Consider the following 23,424-nt stretch of genomic DNA (forward strand, 5'->3'; position numbering starts at 1 on the left):
TTTATTTGAATTTTTCACATCCTTTAATGAATTGCAAATATATTAACAGAAAAGACTTTCCCCCCCAAAGACTGTACAATTTCTGAAATAAGTCAAGAAAAGCAAAAAGTAAAGACACAAAATTACATTGTTTCAATGCAAATAGTACACATCACACCCACACTTGCATCCCTCCCTCCCACCCTTCCCACCCCCCTTCCATCCCTCCCTACCCCTGTGTTGTCATGTTTTGTATTAAGAAAATGAGTCACCTTATTCCTCAGTGAATACCCATACTATGCTCTGGATCAGAGACCTCCAAACTATTTTCTTCCAAGTGTTTTTAATAGACTATACTGGTTATCACTGAGTTTTTTTGTTTAAGGTACAACAGCAGCATGGTTCAAAGGTTACTTTTAGCTCTTGGAAAAAAATAAAATTTCTTAAGTAATGAAGTATGGAGAAAGAAGGGACCATCTTTCATTGAGTACCACCATCTACTTTAGAAGAATTCCTATCCTTCTAAAATTCCAGAGTTAAGAACCCTTTCCAAGGCAATTTTTCAAAACTGAATTCCAATGCAACAATTTTTAACTTCTGAACAAAATTAAAAATACAAATAACAAAAAAAAGGAAACTGTCAAGGTATACTTAGTAATTTAGTTTAAAAAAATTTCTTCTAAATGAACTATAGTTGTTTGAGACAACTTTTTGTTCAATAAAAATGAGTTTCTTCTTTGGGTTTTTCCTCCCATAACTCCTTTTTCTACCTAATATTTGAAGGAGGAAGGGAACTAGGGGTAGGGGAAAGAATTAGAAACTGTTGCTGGGTGAGGAAAAGCTCCATAGAATGAAATGGCTTTGAAAACTGGATTAAGGAAGAAAATTAAGATTGATCCCAACAAAATTTTTGGATTCCTTTCCACAGTCATGGTTTGCCCTTAACAATGACCATTTTCCACTCATCTCCAATGGACTAGCACCAGAAATATTTCTACCTTTGGTGTAGTGGATGTAAACTTCCAATACAGAAAGGTATCCAATTATAGCTTAGAAAATAATGTTACTAATTTCACTTTCTCCAAACAGTCCAGTGTGGGGTTGTGCAACAATACCCCTGTTGAAAACTTTCTATGAAATGCTAGATGAGACAGCTGGTTTAAGGCTGGGCAACTGGGGTGGGGGTGGGGGAAAACTAAACTAAATTTAAATGCCACAAAACTACAAGTGGATAACAAAATGCAATACTCTGCTAGAAATCCAACCAGCAGCCCTTGGGAAATTTCAGTGGTGCTCCTTTCATTCAATCTGGGTTTCCTCATTAATTTTCTCAAGGAGCTTATGCTTATATGTGGATCAAGTAGAACTATTTGATGAAATACCTCTCTGGCACCAAATACCTTCATCTAGTACTCTGACTTGCATTAATTGGCAATAGGATTTAGTGCGTGTTTAAAAGAGCAGATGCATAATGAATGACAAGTCTACTCATAATCTAACATTAATAAATCCATAGATTAAAATTTTTTTCCTATCTCCTATAATCCACCTAATTTTCACAGTTTGGTAAGCAAGTACAAGTCAATGGTTGATAAGTTCTTCCTTCATCAAAATAACCCAAAACTGTATCTACTCCTGCCGTTAAGAAATTGTCATTTGATATACGCTATGACAATGGCACTAAATAAAAAAAAAGTTACTTAAGGTCCTCTAAAAATTACATACATTAAAATAAAGGAGAACACATGTTTAAAGACTAAATAGGTTGTTGTGAAATTTCAATCATTCCCAATTTATTGTGCATAATTGGTTCTTTAAAATTCTGTAATATTATAAACTTATGTCCATTCCCCAAGGACACCATCAACCTAAATTGCTGTACATTACTCTGACACAGAAGAAAATTTCTGTCACCTTCATACAGTCTGGCTTATATTTAAACTAAAAATTTCTAGTGGCCTAAATCTAACTTACAACAAACCAACAGTTTGGTGACCTATGCCATTGAAAATGAATTAGAAGCAGAGAACCTTAAAAATGGATACTACCACAACCCAAAATTAATTGCACATTCTTGCATCCTGCTTAAACAACACTTATAAAAGTTGAAAGGATACTGTCTTGAACAATATAGATTCAAGTTTATGGTAAAGGTTCGAATTATATTAAGGCTTCCACTGTCATGATCCCTTAGATTCTAGATTGATTTAGTGTTTGTATACTGCTTATTATTGTGAATTTTAATTCCTATTTTAGGGGACTTGGTTTGATCTTTTAATAGGCAACTACCCTATCTTTGAATGTTAAAGGTGATCCCACAGGGTTTAAGAGGGTTTAAGAGAAGAGGTGACAACCAACTTTTAGTCTATAATACCAAAACAACAGTGATTGACACTTTGAAAAGAGGTGAATAAATTGAAAACTCTTGGTTAGGTATAAAAACATTTTGTAAAAGTTGCTGTTCTGGGACACTCTCCTCTTACCAAGAGCAAGTTTACACTGTATGGAGGGACATTTTATTCTTACACAACAAGTGTCAGGATTATGCCCATTATATTTGTTTATAGGAGACACTGTAACTTTAAGGTAATTTACATTCCTTGGCATTCAAGTTACTCTGTAATAGGCAATGTCTTTTATTGTTCCATCTGGCACTTGCCAACACCATCCTTGAAGAACCTGGAAATGAAGGTCAGTCACTCCACTTACCAAGAACACAACTAAATTAAGACAAGTTTCTGGAGAAAGACCAAAAAATTCTGGTTCATCACTATTTCCCTTAGCTAATGGTTCCCTTAGGGCAAAACACAACTCTTCCTTCCATGATAGCTTTCCAACAAAGGGAGGTTAAAAAAAAAATTAGAATAAAAACAAAAACAAAAAAGACAAAAGAAAAAAGTCTTTCCCCCACAAACTGTCGTGTTCATATACGTGAAAGAGCCAGTCTTGGTAGCAGATGAATATATTGCACTGCCATTCATTCATTCTGTTTACAGTCTGGGTCCGATGAAAATGGCAACTTCTGGTGTATGTGATGGACAATGACAATGCTGGCTCAAGATGTGAAGACTCAGGACATGGAGGGACAAGAAAAAATAACAGCACTAGTCATACATCCAGGTGCAAATGTCTGGCTTCCAGAAGTTTAAAATTCATCACTTTCTGCTGCATGGAGTTGTGTGTCATCTGCGTCTGTCATGCTGCTCTCTTGGGATTCATCTGTTCCCACTTTAAGAAAAACAACAAAAAAATATCATGTGGTCAATAGTAAGCTATCCAAAGGATATCAAATCAGGTGAGCAATATTAAATGCAAACAAAATGAAAGCAACAAAACCCTAAACATACTTAAATGCCTATTACCTTTAAACTTCCTTGCACAGAATTAGAGAATTTACTAAGCTATCCTCAAGGATAACATGTCAAAGAAAGTTGATCTTTACTGTGAAATAAGAAAGGTTAAGGGGTTTCAGGAAAATAAAATGTATAAAAACACTTTTCTCTTGTCAGAGATGAAATCTAAAGCTTTTTACTTGAATGTCTATTAAAACAAACAAATATCAAGGAATGCAAATTCCTGCTTATTTAGTCTTCACCTTCAAAACAAATTCTCCTTGGGAGACATATCTGAGGTTTCTGGGGTTACCTGTCATAACAGAAGGGAAACTATTAAGAATGAAATAAGGTGAATTTATAATAAACATTGTTTAAATAAAAACCATTTAACTTTCTATCAACTGTATATTTTTTTAAACAATGGTATTTTCATACAACTCTCCTAAGATAATAATAATAATAAACAATTTTATATGCCTTAAATTTTATTAAATATTTTATCTCATTTGTGCCTTATAATCAATCTGTGAAGTAAACAGTGAGAGAAATGCTTTCTCTAATATTAATAAGTAATTACTGAATTGGGACCAGGATTATTTTAGAAGCCTGCAAGCTGTTCAGTCTTTGAAAGACACTGTTGATAATGAATTTAAATTAACTTTTTCCTCAATGTTGTTCAGACCCTATCCAGGTGGAGAAGTCTGTGTGTCCTACTCTAGTTTGGTTGAGAAAAAATTAAATGATTAGATTGCCCAAGGTTGGACAATTTAAAATGACATAATCAAAGTCATATCCCCAGCCCCTCATTAGAATAGGTCCACCACTCATTCATTCTTTTCATTGTTAACCAATCAGAGTTGATGGTCATCTTTAGGAATACTCCCTTCTTCAAAAGGTATGAACTATGAACTGTGAAACAATCATACCATGATATTTGAGTTTCCCCATTTTATTGGTAAGATGCTAGCATTAATAAGAAAATGATTAATTATCCAGAAACTGTCTCTTGCATTTTTAAATGTCATAGCAGCAGCATTCAGAAATTAAGTTGTTTGTCCAACGTCACATAAACCAGGAAGCATAGATTTTCTGATTCCCAATTCCAATACTTTTCCTATTTCATGTTGTGTAATCATAATACTGCAAACTGAGCATATAAAATTATTCCTAACCTCATATAGTTTATGATTTAGTTGGGAAAACAGTGCATATATATTTTAAAAAATGAATACCAACACAATGTCAAAAGAGTGGTATAGATAATAAATGTTAAAGGAATACATTTTAATAGGAATAATTTCCATAATATTGTTTTTTTAGACTTGACTGAGTTATTATTTTAAAATTCCAATTAAAAACCAATTTTGTAAATGCTATTTTATATCTACTATTAGAGATAGCTACCATAAAAGTTAAAAACAAAATAAAGCCATTGTCTGCCCTCTAATTAGGGATACAGAATCTCTTCTTAACTGAATTTTTTAACTTGGCTGTTTTTGAGCTATTTATTAATGTCTGTCAATTTACACAGTAGTACTTCAGAGTAGAATATAATACCCACCATTATTTGTACTACCAAAAAAGTTGGGTGGAACTTAATAGATGATTTCATGTTGAACTTCAAATGAAGTTTAAGGGTATTTTAAAATTAAAATACTGGCCTAAAGGAGCAACTAAGTGGCTCAGGGTATTGAGTGCTAGACCTTGAGTCATAAAGACCTGAGTTTAAATTTGGATTCATACATTTATTAGCTGTACAAGTCTGGGCAGGTCACTTCATCTTGTTGCCCTGCATTTTAAAATGTGCTGGAGAAGAAAATGGTAAACCACTCCAGTATCTTTGTCATTAAGTTGGATATGACTAACAACAAAAATTGTTCTAAATTTAAAGGTATACTGCATGGATAGAGTGTTGGGTTTAGGTTCAGGAAGACCTGAGAACAAATCTAGATTCAGACCCTTCTAAGCTATGTGTCCCTGGGCTAGTCACTTAAACTCTATCTGCTTCAGCTTGATCAACTGTAAAATGAGGAAAATAGATTAAATGTTGATAAACTTCCTCTCTTCCTTCTCTCCTTTTCACTTTATTCTTGTTTATATAGTATTAAGTCACATAGGCATTTCAATAAATATTTCCTCAGAAACATGCTTTTTATAACTTAAATAATTCTCATGAATTTTATTAAAAAGTGTATATATTTCAAAGAACTATCACTTTTACTATCTTAATTTACCTCCTTAACATGTCACAAAGCAAATAATTGAGGGAGCAAAGGATCTAATCCACATTTCCTGATTGATAACTTCACATTTTTTCTACTACTATATCTTGCTAAAATATCTACCTTGCAAACATTTCCCAGCAGAGTGAAATCCCCTAGTAAAATACATGATTCTAGTGAGAAAATTTTCATTTTTGTCTCTGTAGCCCCAGAATCTATCATATTGTCTTGGCACATAGTAGTGAATTAAATGTTGTGGAATTGAGCTGCTGGAATGAGAGAACAATGGCTGAGATTTACTTTGATTTACACAAAAGTCATGTCAGTTCTATGGATATAACCATAATGGTTGTGATTTTTTGTTTCTATTTATGTTTTTATTTTTCTATTTATAAATTTGTATATATATCTGTGTGTTTAATATCCATGTTTTTCTTGCTATAATAGTATGTCCATTCTTAAATTACCCCAATGTTGATTCCCATGTGATACACCACATTTTTTTTGGTTCAGAGTTAGAAATACAAACCTGATTCATATGGATAACACTCACTGATCTGTTCTTCTTGAGTTATGGGTTCCTCATCATCTGGAAGGTAACGCTTGTCAATAGCTTCTTTAATCTGATTGTTAGCTCCTTTAGGGTCTAAATCCATTGCCCAGGAGAAATTCATCAAGGCCAGATGAGTTTGACCTAGCTTCTTGTAAACCTAAAAATAAATATTGAAACTACATTTTTCATTATGTTGTTGGTTTCAATTGTAAAGGACACAATTTTTAAAATTTAAAGTAATTTCCTGTTATATATTCTAAATTGTCAGTGATCAATCTGAATGTGTTTTTACATTATAAATAAATTCATGCTTTTTTTTTCTTTTCAAATGCTATTTTCCAAGTTCAAGAGATCTTCCATTAGGGATTATTTTCAGACTTTGAGATCTTCATTTCCTATAATCTTAGATCTACAATACAGAACATGCTCTTTTGCTGAAACAAAAACCACCATGCAAAAACAGAGGACAAATTAATCTCACATGACTTTGGTTTTCCATACATTTGATTTCACTTTAAACTTCTATATCCTCTGCTCCCTTAATGGAGTCTTGATCTTGTGAATTTCAGTTGCTACTTTAACCTGAAATTATCAATATGTTTGATTTAGCTTTGAACACTTTGGCATTGGTAATTTTACCAGCTATCTTTCAGTGTTTTCCAGCTTGGAGATTCCAAATACTATATACAAAAAACTAGAAGCAGAAGGTTTTTCATGAATGTTATTTCAACTATAAACTTACTGTTTATGTGATTGACTAAAGAGTGCTATCTTAAAGCAATTATGCTTCTTTAAAAAAAAATGATCATAATGGATAAAGGTATATTTTGATGTGTCTTATTTTATTCATAGCTTTTATTATCTTTTGATATACTTGGTCATCTCTAACTAAGGAATTATAAAGCAAAAACAAAAACCCAACAAGGACTTTTTTAAAAAATATAATCCAATGTACACTTCTTGAGTCCTTATTACAGAGCAGTGTGTTAGATTCTAAGGATATTAAGATTTAAAAAACAAAAACAAAAGGTTCTTACCCTTATGGAGCTTATGTTCTGAGGAGGATGAATGGACACATGTACATAAATAGTACAGACAATACAAAGTATGAGCTATATCTATCTGAAGCAAGTGAAATAATTTCCAGCTGAGGGAATGGGAGAGAAATCTGGGAAGATTTCATAGAGGAGGGAGCAATTCATGTTGATTTTGACAGAAGAGGTGTAAATATGTCAAGTATATGAAGTCTACCAAGTAATCATAATGGCTAACAGTTACAATTAGGATAACAGTAACGAAGAATTCCAGGAATCTACAGAAGCCAACGTCCAAAATAGGATACACCAATAAAACCCTTGGCTTCAGATGTCTATACAAATAACAATCCAAAATTGCTCTTATTACAAAGAAAATTTGATTTTATAACAGTGAGATATATAAAATAAGACAATATTCCAAATCTAATAGCTTCGTCATTCCAAACTTCACAACCTTTTTTTACATATGTTCCAAACACTTTCTGATTAGACTATTTTAAAGCATTTTATTTAACTGGTTTCTCAGTCTCAAGTATCTCTTTCCAATCTATTCTCCAAGAAGCTGCTAAAGTGTTTTTCCTATAAGGTACATGTCCCCGGTATGTTGCCTGGAATTATTTAATTGTTTAGTTATTTTTTAATTGTGTTTGACTTTGTAACCCCATTTGGAATTTTCTTGGCAAAGATACTGCAGTGGCTTGCCAGTTCTTTCTCCAACTCATTTTACAGATGAGGAAGCTGAGGTAAACAGGAGTTAAGTGAACTTGTCCAAGGTTACACAGTTAAATGTCCAAGACTGGATTTTTAACTCAGGAAGGAATCTTCCTTTTGTTGACTGACTGGGTGCTCTCCATGACTGCCCTGACTGTGCAACTCTGATACATTTACTCCCCCAAATTTCCAAATGTAGAGAGAACCTTACTTAAGAGGAGAATTGGCTCTTGGGTGCAATCAAGAACCATGTCAAACCAGAACATATGGAGGTCACTATCTTCAGAGGGAGGATTCTTCCCTTCTTCACTCACTACTCTCTCTGAGAGTGGTGAATGCAAACTTTTGGAGTGCATACAGATTCCTTATATAGTATATACTTCCCCTGATATGAATGTTCAGCTCATTGAACAAAGTTCTTTCTTTTGTTCTATCTTTGAAGCAATCATATAATTTTGATGCATGAATGGTAGTTGAAGGAGAAACGATGAATATGATAAATTTGATGTTTGTCCTTTGTTCTTGAAGAGGACAATGACATAAGAGAGGTGATGCCATGCATGACAAACACATGGACTGGATTTGAAAGAGTGGGGGGGCTGTGTTAAGTCACTTCACTTTCTCCTCCAGAGCCATCTGGGTCCAATGGCCAGGAGATGTTAAGTGTCTGAGGCGGGATTGGAACTTGTCCTACTGACTCTAAGGCTAGCACTAGCTGCATGATAAATTTAGAGAAGCATGGAAAGGTCTATATAAACTGTTGCAAAGTCAAGTAACCAGAGCAAGGAAAACAATATACTCAATAACTACAACACCTACAACATCTAAACAGAAAGAATACAAAAAAAAAAAAATCAAAATTAAATGTTACAAAATTACCAACAGAAGAATGAAAAATGAAGAGATTCTAACCATCCATACTCTTGAAAAGGTAGAATACATACAAGTATATACATAGCACTTATTTTCAGATTTTTTTTTGATGTACTGATTAGTTTTTTGCTGAAATTTCTGCTTTTTTTATATGAAATAGTTCCTGATGAGGGGGAGGAAGGGAGGTACTATAAGGGAAGTTATGGTACTATAAAACAAAAAAAAATGCAATTTTACTTAAAAACAAAAACCAAGTACATTAAGCTCTTTATTCTATATTTTTGATCAACTATGTGATGGTAATAATGTACTCTTCTGTGGAACATCTTTTATCTCTAGAAAGATAAATGTCATTCAAAAACAACAGTTTATAACAGAGGGGGACAGAGAAGGATGGCAAACACTCAAGTTAAGAAAACTCAGCAATTGGGGAGGAAGATGTGGTAGGACTGGTGCTGGAGAAGGAAAAGAAAGTCAGATATAATCTAATATAATCTGTATTTCAGGAAAGCAAATTCCAAAGGCTTCAGAAAAGAATAATAATAATTTGAAGATTAAATGATTCTATTGAGGAGTAAATAATGGAACTAAGGTCAATGTAGAAATACAGGGAAATCATCAACCAATTCAAGTTTTTAAGACTTATACAGAAGATGAAAGCAAGAGCAGTTAAGAATGTATACAAAATATGACAGCTACATAAGAATTCTTTTAGGAATGCTTAAACTCATCATGAACTGAAGCTGATAAAAAGGTAAATTTCTTATACCCTTTGACTAGAAGCAAAGAAGGAAACAGAAGAATGGGATTTCACCTACTAGTCTTTTAAATGCTTTGAGGTAGACTCTTCTATATCTAAAGCGCATGTCAAGACTATGCTCAGACTTGTCTATCACAAACTGTAGAATAAAATAGCCACTTCTTATCTAGGCTTCCTATTATTTCTAATCTAGCAATTAATTATTCCATGTTAGTGAGGATAAGATCCAGAATAGATTTTTCCGTTTAAGGCATTCTCCCTTACTATTATTATGCTATGTCTCCATCCTAGGTTTATGATGTTTCCTTAAATCCTCCATTATTTCCCTCTTTCTCTCCCTCTGAAGTATTCTCTAATGACAAAATGCCTCCAGTTTTTCTCTCCAATGATCTTTGTGGTCTACCATCCTTCCTCCCTCTGGTTCTCAGATGTCCTCATACAAGCATACCTTAGTATTGGCTCATCTTCCTTATTACATATCCCATTTCTCTTGATTAAGTTGTACTTATGAGAAACCATGATCCAATAATGAGTTTTATTCTACCATGTCCCAGTGATACTAAGTCAAATTCTCCTCAAATGAAGAATTCTAGTTGTTCTTAAACAGAAAAATTTAATTAATTTTTACATCCAGAACGATTTCTACAGTTGTTTATATGAATTTCTTTTTTTTTTGTATTATTAAAGAAAAATTAAGATAGTACAAGGAAAAACCAAGAAAGTATAAGAAGAAATGGTCAAAGAGCCACAAAATACAGCTTCAAGCTAAGAGAGAAAAAAAAAGAGAAAATGATTTGGAGATTATATTGCTGGGTTAAATAAAGTGACTTTAAAAAAATTTCATAAGCCTTCTGACTTTTTTGCAATTGCTTCTGTGGAAAATCATTGAATTTCAATGCCTTCAACTTTTGAACAAGCAGGTACATACTTCCATTCAACACTTATGTCCTGAGTCATATTATCCAGCTTACTGAATTTTTAACTTGTTTTCCAGGTATTTTCTATTATAGTTGTTAATCCAGTCATTCATATCTTTGGTGATAAGTTGATTATTTGTGAACACAAATGTCCTGATTTTGAACCTTTGCTTTTAATTCCTTTAGCAGTTGCTTCCCACAATGCTCATTAGTTTGTCACTCAGAATGTGAACCACTTATATTTAGATCATGATTTGATCCCCATTAGAAAACAATACCTCCTTCTGCCCCTTCTCTTCCATAATTTTTGCAGGCCCCTTGACATATACAATAAAGTCTAATCCTTGGTGTGGTTGCCTTCACTTGATTTCCAGAACCTCTAGTCTCCCAATCATAGCAATAGCCCCTTGGCTTGTGTTTCCAATGTTTTGGTGGAAAAAAGAAAGTGACTGACCTTCAGAGACTGTGAACACTCTAGTTCTCAACTGTTGTTTGGACATTTGTGTCCTGTGATCTTCTGAGTATCTCAACTATTACTCTTCTTCCTTTATTTTAAGTTACCCTCTAGGATGCCTAAATTACTTTTACTCATTTTTGTTAGGTGTACTTCATCTCTGGCCAGGAATCTCTTGTCCCAATATTTTAAGCTCTGGTCCCAAAATCCAAAAACCTACACTGCCTAATTACCCAGTTGTTCATCTTTCAAAATAACCTTTCTTGCAACCCCTGCCTTCAATGTATTGTCAATATTGGGTACGGTAAGGAAAATGTAAGTTGTGTCCCCATGGTCTTCATTTTCAAATTCTATATCCCCAATTACAGTTCAATATGTATGAAGGCCTTCGAGGCAGGCACTTTCAAGAATTGGCTGTACTGTGATACATATATGCAATATAAATATATAATTAATAGTACAATAAGAAATTATGAATAAGGAATTCAGAAAAAGATTTTGATTAATATTACACTGCAGAGCAAAAAAAAAAAGGGCAAGGATGTGTACACATACACATACACTCACCCACATATTGCAATGTAAATGAAAATGACAATAAAAGGAAGCTGAATTCTAATTAACAGAATGGTCCCAGACAACTGACAATAAAATGCTTCTGTGTTCACATTAGAGAGGCAATGGACTACCAGAGAAAAATATTATAGACATAATCAGTTTTAGTTACTCTACTGGGTGATTTTACTTAATTGTTTTCAATTGTTAAAGAGAAAATTATATTTTAAGATAGGTAGAAGGGAGAAGGGTATGAGCAGAAATGACTAAGATAAAAAACAAAAGGTATCAATAAAATTTATATTAACAATACCTCTTATGTCTGTTAAAATCATATAAGTTTCTATCTATAAGAGATGTGACTAAGGCTATGATTCTATTATTAATTAATCATTTACTATCAGCTGCTCTGTTTGGTTTTGATTCCATAAGTTCAACATCTGGAATCATCATCTTGAAAAGTTTCTTCAGCATCTTCAATTGTCTTTCATCTATGTTTGGAGAACTAAGTAATTAACTCCTTCATTATAATGCATCCCTTAATAGAGGGTTCATAATTTTTCAGTTAATTTCATTTACCATCAGCAGTTCTACTTGGTCTCTCTATTAGAATTACCCTCCCTCACCTTATAATCCTTTTTTGTCTTGTCTTCCCCTAGTAAAAAAGATCTCTTCTAGTTCTAAAGCTATAATCCATTGATCTAGTATAGGAGCTGCAGATGATTTGGGCCTTGAACTGAACAAGAACCACATCCGACAGCATAATGCTTTCAACAATGTCAATTTGCTTGCACACATACACACAAAATCTTCAAAAAATGTTTTTTATATCATTTTCATGTCTAAGTATATACTTCTCCAATTTTTTCTTGTTACAAAGAATAAAAATAAAAGAGGTAAAACAGTTTAGCAAAAGTAACTATTGCATCAACTAAGTTGAGGATGTGAAATATTCTATATTCATAGTTCCCCTTCTTTGCTAGGGGGAAAGAGATAGACTTCTCATTTCTTCTCTGGGAGCAAGCTTGTAGCACTCAACTTTTATTTTTTGCTCTTGCATTTACATTTTTGTACTCAATTGTGTATATATTTCTGGCATTGCTTATTATTCCTGAAGTATACATGAGTTCAGATAAGTCTTTTCATGTTTTTCTAAATTCTTGATGTTTCTAATTGCACAGAAATGTTTCGTTACATTCACATATCAAAACTGTTTTGTCATTTTTCAATCAATAAAAACGACCACAGTGAGTGTGAGTGTGTGTGAGTGTGTGTGTGTGTGTGTGTGTGTGTGTGTGTGTAACTGGAAAAAAGAAATAAATATACAGAAGGTCACATTGGTACCCACAGATATATTAGAAAAAGTAGAAGATTTTCATTGCAATGGGCAGATCCAGATTGCACTAGATGAGAAGAAAGTATTGAAAACACTCACACCAATGATACATGAACCTTGCTGAGAAAATAAACACTGATACTCTCTGTATGAGGCAATAAATTACACTGTAGAGTGGAAAAGAAAGGATTTTCATAAGCACAGGCAACCCTAATTATACATTTTTTAATACTACTGGGTGACTTGGAATTTCACTTACCCTTTCAAGTCAGCTGAATGATGTTAGGAACATATCTGAGACATTTCTTTATGATCATGGTAAATATATCTAGTAGATCTCATATTCTAAGAAAGTCACAAGTATTTAAAAAATTGCATCACCTCAATATAAAATTTAGCTAACATTAAGAAGTATATTTAAGGAGATACTTCATCACAATGAATTCTTAGGAGCCCTGCTACTACACAGGTAAGCAAGGCTCTGAATATGAACTCAACAACTATGTATACAATTTGAGGATAAGCCTAGCTAATGTCAGAAACATTCATCATCTAAAAAATGATGGTCACAGTAACTGCTGAAGACCATCTCCTAAAGTAATTTTAATGAAAGATGTACTTTGATCCTTCATAAAAGTATTCAAAAGTATTTAACAATCATAAGCAAGGACCCCAAGTACCTTGACAAATAGGAAAAAAAAATTCACCAGTTGAAAATAATTTGGCAAAAAGTTGGTGAAGAAAGGCTAACTTTATCTTTTTTTTGGTAGGGAAATTGTTTGTGCTATTTAATTGGATTTGTTTTTGTTCATAAACTCATTAAGCAATTTGCCAATTGTCAAATGGTCAGTATATATCAGAGGGAAGACTTTAACCTTCTGGCTTTCCAGCTCTGAAAGCAGTTCCCTATCCACTAAGCCATGGTGCTTCTCAAATAAGTAAAGGTAGATAATTATGAGATCCAGTAGATAGCAAAATCATAAGTTAGGACCTCAATATAACCTGGGTAGATCTAAGGAACTCAAGAAACCAATAAATAAGTCAATTATCTGATTAGAATTTTGGATACATTAGGAAAAAAGTACAAACAATAAAGGGCATTTGAAGAAAGGATTGAAATTAAATGGGAATAAAGTAATTCAATCATAAAGAATTGATAGGTCAAAAATAAATCATAGAAACAATAGGTAATTTCATCTAAGATAATGTCAACTATAAGACAACGTGCTGAGATGAAGCCAAAGTAGTTCTTAGAGGGAAATACATCACTATAAACATTTTCATTAACAAAAGAGAGAAAAAAAAACCCAGATCAATGAAATGAGTATGAAACTAGAAAAAAATTAGACAAGCGACAAATCAAAAACTTCAACAAATACAAAACAATTCAGAAAACCAATAAAGAAATTAAAATTGAAAGCATAAAGAGTAATTATTTTAAAAAGGGGAAAAGATAATCCAGTAAAACTATTAATTCATTCAACTGTTTTTTTTAAAAAAGTGGAAAACCAAATTAGAAACTATTTTATCCAATTTTAGCTGACAAAGGTGATAGATAAAAGGGATGATTATTTACAAAAATATAAAATATGCATATTAATAAGAAATGGAGAAGTAAAACAACCCAGTCTCTGAAAAAGAAAGTGCACAACTCAATAAGGAATTCCCAACCAAATTCTACAGATCAGATGGATTTACAAATTCCATAAAAAAAAAAGAAAAATCAATTCCAATATTACATAAACTGGGTACAATGATAGGGAAAGAAGAGATCTTAAAAAACAAATAATAGTCCTTATCCCTAAAATAGGAAGAGATAAAGCATTTTTTCCTTAGCCCCAGTCCTGAATCACTAAGTCTCTATTGGGATATTTTAAATGGGATATCTCTTGACATCTCAAACCCAATACAGTCAAGTGAAGCACATTATCCTTTTTCCAATCACCCAAGTATGGAGTCATAATAGCTAGCATATAGCTTTATATTTTCAAAACACTAAAATATCACCTCATTTGATTCTCACAATTACCCCTTTTTAAAAATGAGGAAACTAAACCAGAGAGAGATTAAATGACTTGCCCAGAGTCACAGTCAGTAAGTGCCTTAGGTCATATTTGATTCAGGACTTCCTGACTCTAGCTCCAAGGTTCTATTCCTGGTACCATCAAATGCAGCCTTCCTCCTTTTTTCCTACTCTATCTCTAAATCAGTCACCAGATCACATCAATTCTACTTTCACAACCTCTCTCATTTACTTCCTTCTCTAACCCTGCCAGGCTTTCAATGCTGTGGCTAGCCTCTTAACTGGTCTTTCTGATATCTCCCCTCATGAATCTATCTTGCCCACAAACACCAAAGTGAAGGCAAAGGTCTGATACATCTTGTTAACAATCACTGATCAGCCTATCATTGTTAGTATCAAATGTGAACTTTTCAGTTTAGCATTTAAAACCAGAAGAACCTGGTCTCAATATTACTCACCTTCACTAATTCTATGGTCCAGTAAAAGTCTTTCTGTTCTTCCTTACATATAGCATACAATGCCACTCAGGATAAGCTGATCTTATTCCCATGCTGCTTGATTCAGTTTTTGATATCTACTATCTAAAACTCCCTCAGTTGCCTTTCCCCTTTAAATGGAGGGCTAGAGCAATCCATTCCTTTCTAGACTCAGATCTGAACTTAACCCTAACCCATTTTTCAGCAGTTAAGTCTTCTCTGCTTCAACTTCAAGGGCCATTATGCCCCTAAGTGCCTTGCATTCCCTTACTTTTCAGCTTTCTTTTATGTATTGTCTTCCCCCATTAGATTGTAAGCTCCTTAAGGGCAGGGACTATCCTTTTTTTTTTTATTTTGTATCCTAACCACCTAGTATAGTCTGGCAAATAGTAGGTACTTGATAAATATTTATCCTACTGAGCTGCTGGAGACTCTTCAAAAATTATCTTATATTTATCGTGTAATGTGTTTTTGAATATTTATATGTGTATGTACTGTTAATCCAAAAGAATTTAAGCTCCTAGAGACCAGAGACCTTAATGTCTGATTGGCCTTATTGTGTAATGTGTTTTTGAATATTTATGTGTATGTACTGTTAATCCAAAAGAATTTAAGCTCCTAGAGACCAGAGACCTTAATGTCTGATTGGCCTTGGGCAAGGCTCTTGCCTTCTCTGGGTCTGATTTTCCTCATCTGTGAAATAAGGGTTTTAGATTAGATGATCTCCAAGGTCCTTCATAGCTGTAAAGTTTTAAGAATTCTAAACATATTCTGAATTTCCTCATGAATAATTAGCTTCATCATGGTTCAAAGGCAGAAAAGCTAACTTTCTTTAATCAACTAAGAAGGCAAATTGCAGGGGTATCAAGAAAACTCTAAAGTACCAAGAGATTAAAAAAAAATTCTATTATTCTAAAATTTTATTGAGTGCCTGATATATGTAGACTGGGCTGAATCACCTTAGAGGTCAGATTCAGAATTCCAAAGTTAACCCACACTCTCTTACTGAGTGTTACTGAGTTACATGTCACAACTCTGAGTTTTTAGTTTCTGCAGTTCTACCAACAAGGGGATTGGACTAGATGATCTTTAAGAGCTTTCCTAAAAGTTTTCCTTTTCTAAAATTTCAGTTTTATGATCCAGGCAAGACAGGTTTTAAATCTCCCAACTATGATGGGAAAATGGAATTCTAAATTCTATAGTACCATTCCCCATTCTCCACCTCCTCCCCTCCACATCTCCAAGAAATACCACTCTCTCCTTCTTCTACCACATTAGTTATCCTAGGATTGGCAGAAACTTTCTAAGCTCAGAAGGTCTGATGGCCCTGGGACCAATGAGAGGAACAATTGAATGTGGCAGTTACAAATGCAGGTTGTTGGCAAAAGAAATTTCTACATTGAAAAGGACAGCCAATAGAAGGGAACTGACTCAATTCTAACCACGTAACCATTAAACAAGTATTTGGACAATGTAGGGATAAGGTGAAATGAACTCTCCAATTTTGTAGTTTTGAAAAATTCCTTTGCATTCTGATGAGGTTTAAATATTAACCTTCTAGCTGATTGTACTAGAAAATAAAAGGGATTGCATCTTGTTCTAGAATTTTGTTAATGTGACTCTTTGACTTTGCCATCATATTTTAGCAGCCTTTTTCTCTTGCAACTCTTGAGATTTAAAGGTTTAAAGACACAGTCGGGACTCCTTATTAAATTGACCTTGTAAACCTTTACAGTATCCCTTTGTCACAAATTATGACAGTGAAAAGTCTACTGAGCTTGGAAGAGACCTGGGTTTGAAAGTCAATTATGCTTACTAGGCATAACCTTGGGTATGCCGCTGAGCTTTGTTAAATTTTAGTTTTCTTCACCTATAAATTGGAGATAGTAATGTTTTGTGAGCTGAACACATTGTAATATTTTTGCAGTATTTGACACTTGTCAACACTGTTGAGGATAACATTGCTCTCTTGTTTTGTTTCCTACCTGTTTTGATCACTCTGCTCAGATTCAGTTCGATCATTCTATCATGTCCCCCTAAATACATATACCACTAAAACTCTTGGGAGTCCAAAGTACCATTTGGATTCTTCTCTTTACACAACAACTAAGACTCACAGGTCCATATACCAAGGCACTATCTTCCTGCCTCTGCCCTTTATCTCTTTAGAACCTCTAGTTTCTTTCATGTACCATCTTATACATGACACTCTCTGATCCTCAAGCTATCAAACCCTCCCACATCCCAAATTGTAACTCTTTGAATATTCAGGTATGTGTGTACAAGTTGCTCTCTCCTAACTAGAGTTACTTGAAGGCAATGACTATTTTACTTTTGTCTTTGTATTATATATCCAATATATAAGGCTTGCTGATAGAAAGGTTGAGAAAAGTGCTTTTCACCCCTTAAAATGAAATAAATTTGAGATAATGATAATGATGGCAATGTTATCACTAAAGTTCTTAGTTGATAATGCAACTAAATGTCACATTCTCACACGTATTAAACATATAGCCAAATTTTCAAGGTTAAGTACACCCTATTATACCCTAAATTTTCCCTTATCTATGATTTCTTATTTCCCTTCTCTTTCCAAAATCCCTAATGTGGTACATTTCTGGTTAATGAAATATATGAAGTTGCATAAAATAAATGATAACAAAAAGCTTGGTAAATCTCAAACCATTGAACCAAGTAATATTCTTCTTAACAATCAAAATGCATTTGCTGCACTAACTCTAGTGAAATTTTCTTCATTTTTCTTTTCTACTGAAATGCCTTACCTCTTAAAAGTACTCAGTTTACTTCCACAATATCATCCAGATTAATCTGCTCTCTGCATGCCAATCTCCAAATTAGAGATATAATTAATTAGGTACTTGCTTATATGTTTTGGTTGTGTATTTTTTAAAAAGATTTTTCTTTTCCTCTACAGATCTGGTCAATCTCCATCTAAAAGTATAAGCTCCTTAAGGGTGAGTGCTATCTACTTAGTTTGTATTTCCCCAGAGTACCTAAAACATGGGAACATGTTTTTGTGAAAATCTTATTCAGGATTATGGCTCCAACTTTTACCTTTCCTATTAAGAAGTAAACGAGAGACTCTTTGGGAACAATCTGTTTCAATTCTTCAAGTTCCTGTAAAGCAGACTGAAAGAGAGAAAACACAATTAAAACTCAGAACAATAGATAAAATGCTACAAGTTCTGAACAAGCAAATTCCTATTTTATAGATTTCTAAAATGATTTTAAACTCTCCAGGTGTACTTCAGTACTCCAATTCTGAGAACTAAATGCATACATCAATAAAGTCAACAAAGAAAAGGAAGGTTCTCAACTAAAGAACATTATTAACAAAATAGAAAACAAATCATTGGTTCATCATTTTAGGTTAATATCCTTTCGAAACTACTAATATTCCTGTTCTAATATGAAATGAATTTTATTCCTCTGTAACAAATTAAAAGTGCTTTCACTATTCCCCTACCCTAAACTTAAATTACCCTGGTATTCCATCTTTAAAGGAAAAAGCAAAGTGGTAGTTTCCATGTAGTTTTTTTAAATGTCATTTTTTAAAAAGTTTTTTTTGTAAGGCAAACAGGGTTAAGTGGCTTGCCCAAGGCCACACAGCTAGGTAATTATTAAGTGTCTGAGAATGGATTTGAACCCAGGGACTCCTGACTCCAGGGCCAACACTTTATCCACTATGCCACCTAGCTGCCCCAAAATGTCATTCTTAAAGCTGTTATTTTGTAGATTTTTAAAAATATTATTAGTCTTTCTGACATATAAATAAATAAATATATATCTTAAACTACTTGGAAAAACAATAAAATAAAAAGTCTTGTTATCTAAAGAGCTTTAGAGTAAAAGAGTGAATAAAAAGTTGAAAGATGGAAGTGAGTTGGTATTTGTAGTTGAAAGAACACCAATGAAAGGCAATGGCCAAGGACAGTGAAGATATCAGGTAGTTAATAAAAGTGTCAATGAATTGGAAGGTTGACTCTGGAAGGAAGCAGTAGTAAATCTTGCAAAATATACTATACAAATATACTATACACACTATGTACTCAAATACCTGCTGAATGAATGAACATAAAAATACTATATTTAATAACAGATTTTTGATAAAGTGTTAGTTTCCCGCCCCTTTTAAGTTCCATTCCCCTCACTCTCAGAGGATCTATATTTACATGAGGCTGATATGCACACATCAAATATTTAAAAACAATCTTAAGAAAATAAAAAGAGGCATTCTTTGATTTTTATAGATTTTAAAATTATGATTACAGAAAGGTCATTTAAAATTAAGAGATAGTAACCTTTGTGTTTTCCTTGATTTGCAGTGCTTTTTTTCCATTTTTGCAAGGCAAGGGGATTAAGTGACTTGCCCAAAGTCACACAGCTAAGTGAGTGCTAAGTGTCTGAGGCTGGATTAGAACTCAGGTCCTCCTGACTCCAGGACCAGTGGTCTATCCACTATGACACCTAGCTGCCTCTTTTTTGTAGTGTCCTTAGGGGAAAAGGGTGGGGAGTAGCATGGGATTTCATTGGCATAGGGACAGCTAAGTGGTGCAGTGGATAGAAAATTGGCCCTGGAGTTAGAAGGATGGGAGTTCAAATCTAGTCTTCAATACTTGACACTTACTAGGCATGTGACTTTGGGCAAGTCACTTAACCCTGACTGCCTCACATCCAGGGCCAACTCCATTCACCTTGTTGCATATCTGGACCCAGATGGCTCTGAAGGAAAAAGTAAAGCTGGTAACATAGTATAGCATTCCCTCACTCAAATCCAATTCATGTACTTGTCATAGCATCACCTCCCAGATGTCATGAACAAAGGACAAACACCATCAGGGAACTCTAAGTTAAGATAATTTCCTCTGCCCAACCAAGCTGGCAACATCTCTGGAACCTACAGTCTGACATGCTGAAAGTGACATTTTAAGTGTTAGAGAACACACAGCCTCCTAGGCTGACACTCTTCACTTCATCAAGTGAGACTGGCACTTAATAAGCATTTGCTGATCTGAATGATCAGGTGTGTGTGTGTGTGTGTGCGCCTGCGCATGCACATGCACACATGCTAAATAGCAGGTCAATGCATCTCTAATTCTTTCCCTCTTTCTAATTACTAGCTGGTCTGTAGGGAATCAAATCAAAGGGAAGTATGGGCTCCATGTGCCTGTGCAAAGGGATGGAAGATATTGATTTTCAGAATTGTTCAGGAAGGATTCTCTTGCTCCCTTTCTATTGCAAAGCAGAAGCAGAATATTGGAATGTGATGCTTTGGAGGCACAGAAGATGAAGAGGATGAGAAATAAAAACAATGTGCTAGTCTCTTGAAAATAACAGAGGTCAAACCTTATTAAATTACTACTGAAATTATTACAGGCTATTTGATATCTTCATATTCTAAAGGAATCTTCAACAAGAGATCTCAGTCCAAACAACGCAATACTTCAGAAATCAGAATTTTCCTTCTTCTGAATTTAGATTTAAAAATGTGTTCAAACTCAAGAAGCATGCATTTGAATGTACACCTAAGATAGACAGGCATTGAAGAATATCCAACAGCAAAACCAAATCATCAAATTTTAGTTATTAATTAACAGGAAGGCCAGTTTCTTTTACATAAATCTCTTCTGGCATAGACTCAGATTCTGTTCTTGTCAGTATAATAATAATAATAATTTGAAATAAAAGCAAACTTTTTGAGAAATATAGGTATCTAGTTAGAGAAAATTTTATAGATTTCAAGTTTTGCAACTGAATGACTTGATAGTCTGTTATTTTTCAATATATACAGCTATAAGGTTGTGCTTATAATAGATTTACAATAGATAATAAGGATATTTTATTTAAGCACTTGAGATCTGAAGGTATCATTTTTTTATCAACATCATGCATTATTACAATAATTACATATTTTGCAAAGTACTTTCCTCCTAATAAACATGTGAGATCAGCACTTATTAAGTTCCATTTTACAGATGAGCAAACAGATTCAGAGAGGCTATCTGACTTGACAGAAATTATAAGTGGCAAAAAGAGGTTTCCTGATTCTAAATCCAGGTTTTTTTCTCATTACATTATATTACTTCTAAAAAATATTACTTAAGTTCTTGTGAAATTCTAATTCTACTGTTCTAAGAAAATTCCATCTTTAATATTTAAGGGTATTACAAGTAGGTTTGGCTTATAAAAGAAAATGTTTTAAGAACCATCTTGCAAAACATATAAAACAAGATGAAAATACTCTTACAATTACTCCCCCTAGTGGAAAGTAGAGCCCTACAATGAGAGAATAAAATTTTAGAATGAAATCGTTAAAATTTTGGGTAGGATATTCCTGGGACCAACAACTTTTAATTGAAAGAACAGTTTGAGGCTTACTAAGCTTGGGTCCTTTACCTCTGGTTCATTTGACAGTTTTTGATCATCTGTTTTCTTAACTTTAGTTGATATTGGTGCATATTGCCAGGCAAAATATATCTTCATGACATATAGTTAAATCATAAGGGAGTGAAAGGTTTGAGATTGTCAAATTAGAGGCTATTGTCTCTAAATAGCCATATGACCACTGCTACCAACACTGTTGGTACAATATTCCTGACAAAAAGTTTCTGGAAAAATTTATTAGGGCTGATTTAATCCAGAAATAATATTTTCATACTGGTGTCATATCTTAATTTTGTTTCTCATGCACAACAAATTAAATCTTTCAACTGAATAACTATAAAAGAAAGATATGTTTTTGAGGAAAAAAAGAAATCCTCACTGAAACATAAACTGAATTAATGGTTCAAAAATACAATGATATGAGACCAAAAAATATGGTAGATCATAGTGTCTAAAAACCTCAAAGAAGAAGTACATTTTATTATATTTTATAGGAGAGGATTCTTTCTGGTTAAAAGTCGGATTAGATGGCTTCCAAGGAACCTTTCAGCTCTCAATTTCTATAATTCTGAAGTAGAAAAGTAATACTTAGATTTCTGAGAAAGGATCAAAATTAAGCAGGAAGAGATAGCAAGCCTGGTATGTCTAATATGGTCCAGAGATAGTCTCAAAAGAAGAATCTGAAGGAGAGGAGAAATATAATAGCTAGACAAATAAGAAACTAGTCTATCTATAGTTAATTCCTGGCTATGAGATTTCACTTTCTATTAAAGTTGTCATCCATGCCTTGTCATAGCAAAGAAGCAACCTGGGATTCTCAAAGTTATGCTAATTGAGCACAAATTCCTGTAGGTCCTACTTAGCTTGATCACAGGTTCAGTTACAAATTGACTAGCTTAAATCTAAGTGTGCCTCTCTCTCTCCAGAGTTGGTCAACAAATGTTGATAATTTTTGATGAGAGCAATTCATGAAATTATCCACTAAAGAGCAAAACAATTTTAGTTTACAACAGTGAAAGATATGCTAACATGAAATAATCATGGATTCTCAAGGTATGATACTCAAATGTCTTTAGATAGAAAATTCTTTTCAGTAACATTTAATATTGTAGGACAAGATAAAAACCAATGCAACAAGAACAGGAAAGAAACAAATTCTAGGGAGAGAGATTTAATTAAAATGGAGGTCTCTGGCTCCTCTTCTGTGCACTGAGTGTTTTCACTAAGAAACTTATCTGAAGCCTCAACTTTGCTACTTATAAAAGACTGAATCAAGAAAAAAAAAAATTGTGTTTAAGTCAGGTGTTAAGTTCTCTTCTCCACTTCTTTTCTTCTCCTCCTCTTCCCTCCATCTCTCATTACAACTTTTATCAAATTTTACCCTACAATTTAGCACCTTTTTGGGAAAAAAGATATACTTCATTATTACTCTTGTATTTATTTCAAGGCTTAAAAGTCTACTACACATCTACCTTTACTTGATTTATGACGGTTAATATCTCAAGGATAAAAAAATTTGTTTTATCAACTTATAAGCATCTGTGGGTGCACCAAAAAGTGAAACAATAAAAATGAAATAAAAAGAAGTCTAAAAATAATTACCTATGTAACAAAATGTCTAATGTTAAGTACTGAGAAAAATTGTAATCCTACATCTCAGAAAGAAGACAAAGTCTAATTTACTTTGAGATTATGAAAAGAAAACCAAACTTAAACTACAGAAAGTTCAGGCTAGAAAATAAAACTAATCAATCAATGAGCATTTATACCAGGTTTTATATAGAATTT

The 23,424-nt window shown here is 33.4% G+C and overlaps 1 protein-coding gene across 4 annotated transcripts in view; it reads right to left on the reverse strand.

Moving 5' to 3' along the window:
• Positions 1-207: 207 nt before the first annotated feature.
• The window catches only part of CDC27 (cell division cycle 27), a 113,433-nt gene continuing 90,216 nt past the window's right edge, over positions 208-23,424 (reverse strand). For 2 of the 4 annotated variants that reach the window (XM_074224401.1, XM_074224400.1), the window contains exons 17-19: positions 18,307-18,381; positions 6,090-6,246; positions 208-3,207 (exon numbers count right to left, since the gene is read on the reverse strand). In XM_074224401.1, the coding sequence (XP_074080502.1) occupies positions 3,125-3,207; positions 6,090-6,246; positions 18,307-18,381 (315 nt within the window). In that variant the 3' untranslated portion in view covers positions 208-3,124. Of the gene's footprint in view, positions 3,208-6,065; positions 6,247-18,306; positions 18,382-23,424 lie in introns of all 4 variants that reach the window. The other 2 variants (XM_074224399.1, XM_074224398.1) reach the window with 1 other exon arrangement.

The sequence above is a fragment of the Macrotis lagotis genome, chromosome 2, assembly GCF_037893015.1.
Source record: "Macrotis lagotis isolate mMagLag1 chromosome 2, bilby.v1.9.chrom.fasta, whole genome shotgun sequence".
Classification (NCBI taxonomy): domain Eukaryota; kingdom Metazoa; phylum Chordata; class Mammalia; order Peramelemorphia; family Peramelidae; genus Macrotis; species Macrotis lagotis.